This window comes from Cucumis melo, chromosome 8 (assembly GCF_025177605.1).
Source record: "Cucumis melo cultivar AY chromosome 8, USDA_Cmelo_AY_1.0, whole genome shotgun sequence".
Taxonomy (NCBI): domain Eukaryota; kingdom Viridiplantae; phylum Streptophyta; class Magnoliopsida; order Cucurbitales; family Cucurbitaceae; genus Cucumis; species Cucumis melo.
Genome location: NC_066864.1, coordinates 4,980,088 through 4,994,623, shown reverse-complemented (window position 1 = coordinate 4,994,623; position 14,536 = coordinate 4,980,088). Strand labels below are relative to the sequence as shown.

The 14,536-nt window shown below is 33.5% G+C and overlaps 2 protein-coding genes across 3 annotated transcripts; one reads left to right on the top strand and one right to left on the bottom strand.

Moving 5' to 3' along the window:
• The first annotated feature begins 335 nt into the window (after window positions 1-335).
• Window positions 336-4,724, top strand: LOC103484948 (probable glucan 1,3-beta-glucosidase A). 2 transcript variants are annotated; one of them, XM_008442347.3, is made up of 10 exons: window positions 336-850; window positions 932-1,047; window positions 1,150-1,269; window positions 1,885-2,061; window positions 2,368-2,523; window positions 2,760-2,929; window positions 3,023-3,178; window positions 3,419-3,771; window positions 4,066-4,245; window positions 4,391-4,724. In XM_008442347.3, the coding sequence occupies exons 1-10, from the start codon at window positions 775-777 to the stop codon at window positions 4,477-4,479; spliced, it is 1,593 nt and encodes a 530-aa protein (XP_008440569.2). In that variant the 5' UTR covers window positions 336-774; the 3' UTR covers window positions 4,480-4,724. The 2 variants fall into 2 exon arrangements, with proteins under 2 accessions (XP_008440569.2, XP_050944810.1); XM_051088853.1 differs by lacking the exon at window positions 4,391-4,724 and having other exon boundaries at window positions 411-850; window positions 4,052-4,196.
• A 3,473-nt stretch (window positions 4,725-8,197) lies between these two features.
• Window positions 8,198-9,217, bottom strand: LOC103484947 (protein MIZU-KUSSEI 1). Its single transcript, XM_008442346.3, has one exon. It carries the CDS (start codon window positions 9,090-9,092, stop codon window positions 8,424-8,426), a length of 669 nt encoding a protein of 222 aa, XP_008440568.2. The 5' UTR covers window positions 9,093-9,217; the 3' UTR covers window positions 8,198-8,423.
• Window positions 9,218-14,536: the final 5,319 nt, after the last annotated feature.

The following is a 14,536-nucleotide window of genomic DNA, read 5'->3' as shown; positions in this document are numbered from 1 at the left end:
TATATTTTAAAATTAAGTCTCTAAATACTATTCTTTTAAGTTAGTTTATTTTTTTAAAAAAATTTGATTAAGAATTCAATCCTTATATTTAAAAAATAAAAACAAAAATGGAAATGATGGTTAAGTTGATCTATTCTTAACCATAACAAAAAAGTGATTATAGATAAAAACTTTTAAAACTTTAATTTCATCTCTCCCAGCAGAGAAGTTCATTGGTGACAGTACAATGTAACAGTAAAACGCAAGAACTAGAAAGGCGAGAGAAAAGTGAAAAGAACTATTTTTATTTGACAAGAAGATGACTATGGAATCTGGGCCAAAACACTCGCCTTTCTTCAATCCCATTAGTTAAAAATTGAAAGAAAATCTTAACCCCCATGACCACAACAACATCCAATCTTTCACTTTTACGATTTCTACTGATACCCTTTTCCATATCTTTTTACTCTTAAAAAATTGTTCTTTTCTTCCTCTTTTATTTTAATGGCTTTGCTTCTGTTTCCATCTTCATCATTCACAAGATATTGTCTAACCATTAATTTAATTTAATGAGATTGCCGAACCCATTTCGGTCTATATGCTAGTTCCCCCATCTCAATTTGGTATTATCTGAGAGATACGGAAAGAATCGATAAGATTCTCCTACTCAAATGCTGCTTTGGATCGGAGCAACCCCTTCATTCTTTGCTGCGTATTCTTCACTCCCCTACTAATCTCTTCCAAATGGTCACTGTATTTTTCGGTTTCTGATGTTGTCTTTGCTGGCATTGCTTAATGGAACTTGTTTTCACCAAATGGGTGTTTGGGTTTTTCCTCTGCTGTTGTCTTGTCTTCTCTAAAGCATATTCAGGTAGGTCCCAATTGGTTTTTCTCTATCCAGTTTCTGCTCAGTACTTTAACATTGGTATTCATCATTTTATCTTGATTCAAGTGGAGGGAATTCTTGGAGATGATAAAGTCAGGGGAGTAAACTTGGGAGGGTGGTTGGTTATTGAAGGTTGGATTAAGCCTTCACTTTTTGAAGGCATTCCCAATGGGGATATGCTGGTGGGTTTTATTTTCTTTTTGGTTGTCTTTTGTTCTGTTTCATCCTTGGATACGATCCATGTTTTAAGATAGCTCAGTTGATATGCTCGTTGTATTATACAGGATGGAGCCCTGGTTCAATTGAGGTCGTTAACATTGCAGAAGTTTGTTAGCGCTGAGAATGGAGGAGGCACAGGTGTTACAGTCAGTAGAGATGTTGCATCTTCATGGGAAACTTTCAGGGTCAGATGCTCAATCAAATTGTTCTTTCTACTGCCGTCTATTTTAATACAAACTCAATATTAGTATTTGACAAGAGGATCACATTATTTGTTAGTTATAGCTGATTAATATATGGCTAATTGTTCATATTTTTCTTGATAATTCTAGTTGTAGGTGTACCTATTTAATCCCTAAATATTTTGAGAAGTTTCAAATTTTGATTCTAAGAAGTTTCTGTTGTTGATGATGTTTACTGAATGATGGATAATGTGACATGTCTTTTGGTCAAACCTTGATTTTAGATTGGTGAGAAGTAATATTTATTGATTTCAGCATTCATTTAACTGAATCATTTCCTAGAGCCTGTGGCAGAGAGTACCATAAATGGAGGTAGAAAAGCTTGTTATGGATGCAATGGAATTTGTGCATTCAACCACTTTGCCTGTTACTTTTAATCTTCAATATTCAACAACCAATTTCCTGACTTCTATGTTTAAGATGCTTAAAAGTTTTTTTTTTTTTTTTTTTTACTCGGAATCAATTTAACAAAACCTGAACCAAACTATGTTTGTTCAATACAAGAAATTTCTTCTCCTTCGCGATTGGCAAATGTTACCCCTCTTTTCTTTCTTGCAGTTATGGAGAATCTCTGCATCAGAATTTCAGTTCCGTACTTCCCTTGGGCAGTTTCTAACATGTGATGGGCTGGAATGCTCTGCAGCAGCTCAATCGCCTAGGAACGCTGCAACTTTTGTTGTTGAAAGGAACAGCAATAGAGTGCACCTAAAACTTAAGAATGGAGCTTATCTACAGGTATCATTTTTCATATAATCACTTTGGTTTAGGTTCAAGTATGAACTTGTCTATTGTACTTTCTTTGTAGACCTTTGCGTGATTTTCATGATTTTCAGAGTAGAAGAATTGCAAAAGTAGTGAAGAGTGAAACAACTAGCAAGGCTTTATAACCAGCCGCTCAGCTTTCACCACTAATGAAAAGATCTTCTGCACTTTCAATAATTTTACTTTATAGTTTAGCATTTTACATCTTGCCTAATTGGCTGCTTGTAGCATAATTGACATTCTAATAGTTCAACCGGATGGCAAATGCTCTACTTTTAGGCTATGATAACAAATCAGCTGACAGCTGACTATCCAGGGAAGCCAGGATGGGATGACAATGCTGCCACCTTTGAAATGATTGTTTCAAACAACCTGCATGGAGATTACCAACTTGCAAATGGCTATGGAAAGGATGAGGCAACTCGTGTTCTTCAGGTAAATTCTATTGTTTATCTTATTAAGGTGCGTCAATATTTTATTTTCTTTTAGGAATTATGATTTCGGCAGTAATAACATGACAATCTGCGAACAGTATGTATCAAAAAAAATATTTGACCATACATAATATAAGCTGCTGGGAATATTCCTGATCATTATAAACTTATTCATACTATCATTCCCATATATTGATTCCAATATATGGTCTTTCCTTCTCGTTGATGTAACTGCAGAGACATAGAAACAATTTCGTCACTGTAGACGACTTCAAATTTTTGTACAGACATGGAATAAACACAGTGAGAATTCCTGTTGGTTGGTGGATTGCTTTTGATCCTGATCCTCCTGCACCATTTATTGGTGGATCTTTGGAAGCGCTAGACAATGCATTCTCATGGGCACAGTAGGTTTTGTTTTCCAATTACTATTTTCAGACTGTTTATTTTTCAGATTCACATTCTCTACTTAATTGTGCTGCCTGAAACCTGCGGTGCAGAGCCTATAACCTAATGTGCATAATTGACCTTCATGCTGCTCCTGGCTCCCAAAATGGGATGGAACATAGCTCGAGTAATGACGGTACAATAGGATGGCCCAATTCTCCTGCCTACATTTCCAAAACATTGGATGTAATAGACTTCTTAGCTTCAAGGTATTTTTCTGTCGGATTTTGAATTCTTTGATACACTGATCCTTGGTACAATCTATCTACTCATTTTGTTCTGCATACCTCCAATTTGTATGAGATGTTTCTCCTCCACGTCATGCCTTTGTGGCGAGCAAAGTTCTTTTGAATGACTATTGCAAAGGTCTGCTGTAAATTCAACATAGTTCGACATTGGTATGGCTCTCCCCTACATAATTAAGAAGACTTTCTTTCTTTTCTTTTCAGGTATGGAAAACATCCAGCCTTGCTTGGAATTGAACTCTTAAATGAACCGTCAGCCGATTTAGTTCCATTTGACACCGTGGTATCATATTACAAACAAGGATACGATATAGTCCGTAAATATTCTTCAACAGCTTATGTAATAATTTGCCAACGAATTGGCAAAGCAGATCCTATGGAACTTTATCAGGCTAACATAGGATCTCATAATTTAGTGGTGGATTTGCATTACTACAATCTCTTTGATCCTTTCTTTGATCACTTGAGCCCCTCGGAAAACATAGAAGTCATATACAAAAACAGGCAAACCCAAATACAGGCCTTGAACAGTGCAAACGGTCCCCTCGTCTTCGTTGGTAATCCTCAGACCTCAGTCTCTTTAATCTCTAATAGTTTCTGATATCAACTTCAAGATTTAATCCAAATGAAACTATTTTTAGTGTTTCACAATCTTATTTTGTTTTTTTCTTTGTATATTACATTTTCCCTTAATGTGTCATAATTTTCCTTTAGTTCCAATGTTGTCAAATTTAGCGTTTGTTTAGATCGGCATTCTAAGTACTTAGAAACAATTCAAATGGGCCTTTAAACTGTTTAAGGTACGAGAGTATATTATGAATAGTGATTTGTGAGAAGAGTTTGATTAACAGGAGAATGGTCGAATGAGTGGAATGTGACAAATGCGTCTCAGGCTGATTATCAAAACTTTGGAAGGGCCCAGCTAGAGGTTTATAATGCAGCTTCTTTTGGATGGACTTATTGGACCCTCAAGAATGACAGGAAGCACTGGGATTTTGAATGGAACATCAAGAACAATTACCTTCAATTTGGTAGGTGATAACCAAGAATCTGTGTTTCAACTTCGATTGACAAATAAACACACCTGTGTTATATCGGTCGCTTGATACTGTTCCACGTCCTGTATTTTGGTGCTTTTGAGTTACATCAATCATGTAATATGTCTAAATGGTGCAGGTGATTCACCCAGCAGGGTTATTTTCAACTGTTACTTGTTGGTTGCATTAGCATGTGGCTGGTTCCCTCACCTCCTGCTTTTGCTTTGAATAAACCATTGAGTTGAAGTGTTGCGGTCTTCAGGATCACACATTACTATTCATCTCTTTTCTTTTTTCCAGGAGGAACATTTAAGTTTTTCCTTTTTGTTTGCTTTAAAATTTTCTTTTTTTCTTCTTCTTTTCCCATGTAATCCATTGATTTAATATTGTAACAATGAATTCCTTTTCCCCCTCCTTTTTCTTTTTATTTCTTTCTGATTCATATATGAATATGAAAATGGGCCTTCACTTCATCTCCTGTTGGTGATAAAACTTTGGAATAAAAACAAGAATCGATAAAGTACAAATCTTCTGCCCCTGATTCTCGGATGACATATTTGATATGTCACTAATATAGATTTGCTATCAAGCAAGTAACTCATCAATAATTGACATATTACCCTCTCGTAAGATCGAAGATTTAAATTTTCATTACTTAATTGTCAAAGTTAATCAATATTATTCGGTTCGTAGTACCATTAACATTTTTAAGAAATTAGCTTTCTTTTTTTGGTCGGCAAAGTCCGAGATCAAAAAGTTACCTTTGCATTTCTCATAGATAGACTCATCGTGGTTACTTTTCAAAGAATTCTCCTACGAATCTCTATCGACTGGTTTATTAAAAATTGAAGAGTGTTTCTCAGTGTATGGAAGTTCAAACTCACCAAAAGATAGAGAATAATTTCTACTAATTTATTTATAATATGGCATTTTTATATTCACCAAAATTAAGAAAATACAATCTATCTTTTTGGTAGGTTCCAAACACTTTTTATAAAAGTAAAGTAGTTTCTTTATATATATACACATTCTATGTGAGTTCCACATCAATTAAAATATTATTCTCATTGAATACAACCGAACACTTGTTTCGAAATAATTTTAGTCAACTTCAATATGTATAATATATATATATATATATATATATATATATATATATATATATATATATATATATATATATATATATATATATATAAGTTTTCATTTTTATTAAGTAAAATGATTCTAGTAAATTGCATGCACGGTTACAAGCTGAAGTACATTGACCAACAAATCAATATTTAATAGTTTAAATATTACTTCATGAAAAATTAGATTAAAAGGAAAAGATTATTAGTATTAATTTTGATAACTTCGTCGTTATGAAACCCCACATGTCTACAACTCTTCAAAATAATAATAATAAAAAAAAAAAATCTTTGTCGCATTTCATTATCAGAAAATCACAAATTCAAACACAAACTTTAGTCTCAACAAATTTCACTCATTTCTTTTCCTTTTTTTTTTCAGAAAAAAGAAAATAGATCGAACTTGTAAAAGAAAAGAAAAAAAAAAGGAGATGGAATATAAGAAATTAAAAAGAAAGAAACTTTCCACGTTTGATTGTGGAACATGAGAGAGAGAGAGAGAGAGAGAGAGAGAGAGAGAGAGAGAGAAAGGCCTCATGTCTGGAATTTTGTAATGCGAAGACAGAAGGAATCGGAAACAGCTCATGCTATCACATACCCCATTTTGGGTTACGGGGCCCTACGGTTTAGTCCTTTTCTTAAAAAAATTAAAATGGAAAAAAAAAAAAAAGGCATCAAACGCCATCGTTTTATGAAGTTCAGTAGTGAAAGATTAGGTTAATTGGTGGTGTGTCGTGTCGGGTTGACATAGGCGGCCAAAATCAGTCGCAATCTAAGGAAAACCTATTCTATTCATTTCAATTCATGCATGCACCTCTTCATTACGACATGACGTTTTAACTTTCCCTTAACTCAACCCTCGTTTTTCTTTTCTTCTTTACCACTATTTTATTGTTTATTATTATCATTATTATTCCTATATCATTCGTTAGTTTTAGCCCATCACGTATCATATAACCTTCCTTCTTGTTATAACGTATGTTTAAGACAAGTAATGATACATTGTTAGATTGTAAGAGAACGTTGGAGTACTCATCGATTACAAAATTTGAATTTTGAATTCTAGGTCTAGAACCTTACATATTTAATATAGATTCGAGGTGCTCGACATTATATGTAATATGTACATAACTGAAAGAATACCAAAAATAATAGCTAGGGTAGTGGTAATTGAAACAATCCCAAAAATAGTAGCTAGTGTAGTAATAAAATTGAATTTTTAGATCTACCATCGATTAATGATTTGAGACTAGGTGATTTGAAATTTGAATAACTTCTTTATATACTATTTCACAAATCAACCCAACAGAAAAGCATAACAATCTAGGCATGTTGTAGAAAGAGGTTCAACTAAATGACATGTCTGTGAGTATATTCATTTCTTTTTACGGTTTCCATGATCAATTTAGAAGTTACCAACACATCATTTGTGGTAATGATCGTTTAATGTAAGAGGAATCATTATTGAAATGCTTCAAGCTAAGGACGTTGAAAAATAAGTTTATATGCAGAAATTTTCCAACGAGTCAATCTTTAAAATGAATTAATCATATTTTTGAGTTGGAGCAATATGAACCCTATTCGTAGTGTTTCTTTTTTAAATTAAGTTTTTCAAGTTTCGATTGTAATGATGGTGAAAGAATATTAAAGTTTGTATGGAATCCCTATTTGGAATGGAAAAATATAACAACTAACTCCTGCAAAATGTAATTGTTTTTAGAAAGTAGGGTTGAAATTAGAAATAAATGAGGTAGGTAATAACAAAAACCAGCTAGATGGATGGTGACTAATTTTAATCAACCTCCCACTTGTCCCTACCTATCTACAGCTCGGTCTTGATAATTAAACATTAAGCCTAGTCTTAGTGTGGTTGAATATATGTATTCAATTGCTTCACATTGTATATTTGAAGTCTACCTTTACCTCACACAGTTATATTACAACTCCAACTCAAAAGCAAAGCCCCATGCATATATAGTTGATGAGGCTATGAGGGTAGTGTATATATAGGCAGAGTGAAAACGAATGGAATATTCTGTATAAGAGGCCATGTAAACTTATGTTATTAATTAACCTAAATCAAGTTAATTTCTAATATAAATGTGTATACCTTCAAACTTTCAACATTGCATGTAAATATACAATTACAATTAACATAGTAGTCTTAAGAAAGTTTAGTATATGATGGGTGTATTGTGAACTCCATCAATTTCATATTTATGTATCTGATATTTGTATTATGTAAAATTAAACAGCAAAATAATGATTTTAGGCACAATATATATCAAAGCTTAGTGACATGCATGATGGATTAAACAAACCACAAAGTTAACAAAGAAAGACTTATGTTCTTTAAAAAAAACATTGGAAAACTTAATTATTATTTATTAAAATACAAGAACTAAAGTGCTTTTTTAATATATAAAGTTCTGGTTCAAAAATATAGGACTAAACAAATACAACTCCCAAACTTCTAATTGAACCTTTTAAAATATTAATATTTTAATATGAAACATTAGAAACTAATCAAATGCTTCGACTAGAAAAGTAGGTTTAATCAAACTTTATATAAAAAGTTTAGATATTGATATAAAACATTATTCCCCAAACTCGCACCAGTATGTTACTCTTAAGTTCAATTCCTCATCACTTATATACTTATTTATCTCCTCTATCTAATTACGAATAACAGTAAAATTTTGGTCCCATTCTAAACTCTAAATAAATTAAATCATATAAGTATGAAATTCAAATTAAACTACAGTACGATATATAGAAAACCCAACTCGAGAAAGTAGGAGAGGAAGTGAAGGGAGTAGCAAATCGCACATTATGAATTCATATTAACATCACAAAACATACATAATTAGATACACAAATTTATATGTTATAATGTTCATCAAACGACAATTCGAAGCTGGTGATAAGGAAACACAGGGCCAATATAAGCAGCAGCCCAAAAAGCTGAAAAAGCCCTTCCCAAAAAAAACACAGCTCAAACAAAAAAGAGGAGAAAAGAAAAAAGAGAGAAAATTAATTTATTTATTTGGATCGGAAAAAGAAAATACTGAGCTCTTGACCAATGCTTCCATTTGGATCTCTCAAATGGAAAGATTCAGAATCTCCCGACGCTCCACAAACTCTATCAAAATTCCCTCTCAAATACATCAAATAATCATCTTCACCTTCAATAACTCCCGCCCCTTCCGCCACCCTCCCCAACCGCCGCAGCGTCTCCACCTCCGCCGCCGATGCCCCTCGTCTCAATCCGTACCCAACTTTCCTTCCGTTGAAATACATACTCCACGCTGGCGACGACAGAACCGATCTCCCCTCAGAATTCGCCGCCGTGGCAGATTCAAGGGCGATTCTGAGGACGCCGCCTCTCATTTCCCGGGCGAGGATTGCAGTGGGGACCGCCAATTCGAGGAGGAGAATTGGGTTGGTTGAGCTGGAACTTGTTTGGATACAGAAGTTGACTTTTCCTCTACGGTAACCGAAAATGGTGCCGGTGACGGAATTGGCGGTGGAGGGCGTCGGGAAGATGGGTTTTGAGGAATAATACATGGGTTGTTGTTGTTCTTGATCTTCGGTGAAGGCGCAGTTACAAGTGGGGATGAGGAATTCGATTAGAGATCGGAAGAGCTGCCATGAACGGACTTGTTTCTGGCAGTCTACGGCAGCGACGTTGACGGCGGGGTAAGTGGCCATATATATTTGAAGAAAGATTTACTTAATTAAATTGATGTATAAAGTTATTGAGGGGTATAGTGTGTGGGAGTGAGGGTTTGAATAAATATTTATATAGCGAAAGAGAATTGGGTTTAGGGCTTTCAATTTGGATTTAATAACTTTTATCTCAAATTGGAAATTGATGCCCCCACGTTCACATCCACCTTTTTTGCAAAATCCAAGGATTAGTGCCTCGACCTCTAAATTTTTGGTCACAAAAAGTACTTTTTTTCTCTCCTTCCTCTTTATATATAAGAAATATTTTGTTTAAAATTAAACTTACCTGGTTCTTTGCAGTTGTAGGTTATTTAAAAGAATACTCTTGAACACTTCACATAAACCTCTTACCTTAATCGAAGGGGTACAATGATTTTAGAGATAGTATTCTTTTGAGGAGTTTAATTACGATGCATTTTCTTCCATTTAGGTTAAGTTCAGTTTCGAAGGATGAAAAAATTTAATGGTCTTCATGAACCCACGTTAGAACCTTAATCGGCCGATGCCACATTTTAAGAATGAAAGGTTGTCATTTGATTTAATTTAATTACTCAATTACTCTATTTTCATTGGTTGTCCAAAACGATATGAAAGTAATATCAAATGGATATATATACATGATCTCATATTTTGTCTCAACTGGATAAATATGTCTCTAGACTATAACCATAAAAACATCATCATTTCTTTTGACTTTTTTTTTTTCTTTCTAAATCTCATGATTATTTTATTATCATTTTCCCTAAACTTTTCTTCAACATGGGGTAAACAAAAATTGAAGTTATTCGTGTTCCTAATTCTATCTAGCAATTATATATTTTTATACTTGTGTATTTTTTTTTCTTTTCAATGATGTAATTCTTCCAAGAAAACAATGATTTTAATAAAATATAACTGAGATTACTCTATGCGATTGAATTTGAGAAAAAGAAAAATGTTAAGTTCTAACTAAAAATAGTATATTCATATAGGTCCTATTTACAAATTAATTTTGTTTTAAAAAAATTATATTCACTTCCTCCAAATTTCATTTCTATATTATCTTACCTTCTTTTGTTGGTCAAATTAATTATTCCATTAATTTTAAATTTGGATTAAATTTCAATAACGTGTATTCTTACAAAAACTAAGATAAATAGAAAGTATAATAAGTAATGGGACGGACCATATTGATTAAAGTATAATTCAAAAGAAACTAACAAACAAAAAAAAAAGTGAAAAGGGTTGGGAACAAAACCAAAACCAAAACCAAACCCAATTTTTTTATATTATATAACAAGATAAACTACAAAATACAGCCTAAATTTGTGATATTGTTTCCATCAAAGATCTACTATGAGATTCCTCCCATCTCCATTAAAAATAAAAGATATAAAAAAAAAAAAAAAAGAGGAGAAAATTGCGTAGGGATGAGAATTCCGTACAAAGAAGAAGAAAAGAAGGTTATCATGTAATGATTAGGAATTTGGAAGACATTGATATATGTGAGCCATACAATTCCAAATTAAAATACAACAATTCAACTACTCTTTTATATATCAATTATGAGTGACAAGTCCTAGCCTACTTTATTATTATTATAAAAATAGAATAAAATAAAAGTATGTAAAAACCAAAAAGAGAAAAGGAAAAAAAAAAAAAAAAAAGGAAGAAGAAAGAAACAGAAAATGTGGGTCTGAGGAGACACCCACATAGGAAGCACTAGATTTTCTTGCTTTGTTGTTATATGGAAATAAAGAAATGAAAGACAGAGAGTATTTTTGGAGGGACTTGAAGGCAAAAGCCTTCTGCCAGGGAGCAACATAATTCAAATCCCCTTTCCTTTCCTTTCCTTTCTTTCACCTTTATCCCTTTTCCCCCCCTTTTCTTTTTCTCCTTTCTCCATTATCAATCTCAAATATCCTCCCTTTTTTCTTAACGCCATTCTCTTATCCTCTTCCATATCAACAGCCTACGGCATGTTATGTCAGGTTTCCTTTGATGCATCTCTCTATATACGTCTTAAATCTAGTATCTAGTGTTTTGAGTGGTCAAATATAGAGTACCGTTGATCAAGCAATGAGTTATTGGAGTCTAGAAGCAGCAAACTCCTGGTAGGGTTTGAGTGCAATGCCTTAATCAAAACCCAAAATTAACACAACAATCAATTCATACGTGTATTTGTTGGAGAAATGAGAGAAACTAAAAGAATTGTCTTGGTTTAAAACAAATAGAATCATTAATAGAATCACTGCAAGAAAAGGGAATCTCTCGACGCACAAATTTGTCGGAAGAAATACGAAAAAGCGTCGAAACCGATCTTCTTGATGCATGAATGTCCAACAAGACCATGGTAGGGTGAAATGCATCAGGAGATAATTACAACTCTCGACGCCATGATCATATATATAACTCCCGACACTTTATGTACAGAGTCTTATCTCTCGAGGCCTACACAACGTGGTGTTGGAAGATGTTGACTAACAACCGACGCTATTTTGATGTGTTGGGAGATACTATATCTCCTAGATGCTTCAATTTTTGCATCAGGAGATGTCCTATCTCTCGATGGTTTAAAGCTGCATTGAGACATCTAGAATTTCTTGTGGTGAAATATAAGAGAATAAAATGATAGTATTTTTAAACGAAAAAATAGAAGAAAAAATAATATGACAGATGACGTGTTTGTTCGGAGTAAGTTTCGTTGCAAGTTTTTGTAAATCCATCACTTTGACAAATCAAAAATTTCCAATATTAGATTCACTACCTTTTCTTAAAAAATTTATACACATAAGATATATATGATATCAATATATTTTTTTTTTCTAATAATAAACTAGGACATAGTTACTACACAGTTAATAATGAATTATTTTTGTGTTTGTGTGAATTTTCATAACATCTGCATGGTTATATTGAAAATTGGTTTGAGTAATTTGTGTTATGAACTTTATGATATTTTGGGGAATAATAGTGATTTGAAACAGGAAGTAACTTTTTTCTTTTGTGTTTACTTTCTTCCCAACATACAAAAAAGAAGAATATATATATATTATTGAATGATGCGTTCTTGCAATATAAAATGGGAACTTTTTGGTAGAGAAAGGGACGAAATAGAGGGTGCGAGTTCGTGGCCTAAGACAAAACTCAGTGCGCCATCTCACTTTGGGAATTCATGTTGCCAACTCCAATACCCATTTTCTCTTCTTCATTTTCCACATACATTTTTATTCTCTTCAAATATAAAACGTTTTCAATTCCCTTTTTTTTTTTCTTATTTTATATTTTCTTCTTGTCTTTCTAAGTTTGTTTTCATTATTGTATGGTGGGATGGAAGATTATCATCGGTTAAATTTTTCATCACCCACCCTACCAAATAAATTTCTCCGTTAATTGCAAATAACTCCTCCATTTTTAGGATTTTACTTTTGGATAATTCAACTTCTTGTGGATCCATGGCTAAAAAAGTATTGATTTTAATGTCATATAAGTTGATATAGTTTATAAAGTAATTTTCTTGATTAAAAATAATTAAATTTCATATGATTGAAATCTTTTACATATTGTAATCTATAATGTTGTAAAAAAGTAAGGACGTTTTAATGAGAAAACGACAAATGTTAAACAATTTGGTAGTGCAATGGCAGACAAGGTTGGATATGTATGAAATTACCGATAAGGACTGTCTTTTCCAAAAGAAAATATATATATATATATATATACACACATAATCGAAATCTTAATTTTAAATTGGTAAAAATTTAATTAAAAGTATTAAAAAAAATCGTTTATTTTCCTCCGTTGAGTTTTAAATAGATTACAACGAATCAACGGTCTTGTCAATGTACAAAAGGGCCTATAAATGGGCCGGCTGAAATTATGGGCTTGTACACCCAAGTCAGCCCATCATCTTCCACAAACACAAACAGCTGAGATCCTCCTCTCCCAATCGTTTCCCACTCTTCTTACGTTAGGGGTTGTGTGTTGTGGACAATGAATTAATGATAATTTAGAAGGTAGGTCCTGTGTATGTATGTATGTTTGATGTTTACTTGTCTTATATATTTGTATAAGCCCATATTCAAATATGTAAATAAAAGTTGTAATCCAATTAATAAAAGAAGGATGTTCAATCCGATTGTATCTACCGTTATGGTTATGGTTATTATCTTAAGACAATTATTGTTATTGTTACTATTGTGGTTAACCATAACGGTAACTATAAATTTGACAGACTTCATATAGAGTCTTAAATAAAAACGATCAAAAGTAATCTAATTAAATTTACGATTGTTGTCTTTTACATACGATTGACCTATCAATGAAATTTTATTATGATCACCCCAATGTTTATTATGGATGGATAAACATGGCCTAAAAGTTTAAAACTTGTGGATATGAATATATGTCTAAAAACATACGAAGTCACCACCATGTCATATTTTCTAACATATATATATATATAATGGTTTGTAGTAACGGAGAATTATCATTAACCATAAAGTTATGTTAGTATGAGAAGTAAATAGTAAGTTGATTGGTGGTATTAGATGACTATGTTATTGATAAGGGAAAAAAGAAAAAAGGGTTTAAAATAGAATAAAGAAAGGGGATGGATGGATAGATGGATGGATAGATGGATGGATGGAGGTATAATTGAAGGTTAAGAGGCACAGCCCACAGAAGTCAGTTTGTTGATGGTTTGGGGCATCGTTTGTCACGTGCCACCACTACCGTTACGACACACGTGCCACACCCCACCTGCCTCTACCCTTCCACTTGCATGGCCCCCTTCTACAAAACCTAAATTTGCTTATACTTTAACCTAACCATTTATTATTATTATTATTATTATTATTATTATTATTATTATTATTATTATTATTATTATTATTATGAAGCTCCCTTTTAGTTTTAGTACTCCCAATTTTCACTCGCTTTCTTTACTAATAATAATTCTCTTACACGCATTCTTCTTCACCCTCACCCTCACCGTCCAAGCCCAACAATCCCCCTCCAACGTCTCCCACTCCCACCTTCGCTATTTGAAATTAAGCCGCCCCATAACCGTCGCCATTCTCCTTCTTCTCTTCATTTTCTTCATCGTCCTCTTTTTCTCCGTTTACATCCGCCACTTTTTGGAGTTGAACGCGGCCTCAGACGCTGTCCTTCGGTCCCTCGGTCGCCTGGACCGGTTTGGGCCATCTCACGGTTTGAAACCGGCTGAGATTCTGGCGTTTCCTTTGGTGGCCCACTCCGCAATAAAGGAAATGAAAATGGGGAAGTGGTCCTTGGAATGTGCAGTTTGCTTGGCTGAGTTCCAACACTACGAAACCCTACGTTTGTTGCCTAAATGTGGTCACGTTTTTCATCCCCCTTGCATCGACGCTTGGCTGGCCTCTTGCGCCACCTGCCCCATTTGCAGGGCTAACCTCGCCGCCGGGGAA

Coding starts and splice junctions, on each gene's coding strand:
- LOC103484948 (XM_008442347.3), top strand. CDS start 775: ATGGAACTTGTTTTCACCAAATGGGTGTTTGGGTTTTTCCTCTGCTGT. Junction 851..931: donor CTTCTCTAAAGCATATTCAG/GTAGGTCCCAAT, acceptor TCTTGATTCAAG/TGGAGGGAATTCTTGGAGAT. Junction 1,270..1,884: donor CTTCATGGGAAACTTTCAGG/GTCAGATGCTCA, acceptor TCTTTCTTGCAG/TTATGGAGAATCTCTGCATC.
- LOC103484947 (XM_008442346.3), bottom strand. CDS start 9,092: ATGGCCACTTACCCCGCCGTCAACGTCGCTGCCGTAGACTGCCAGAAA.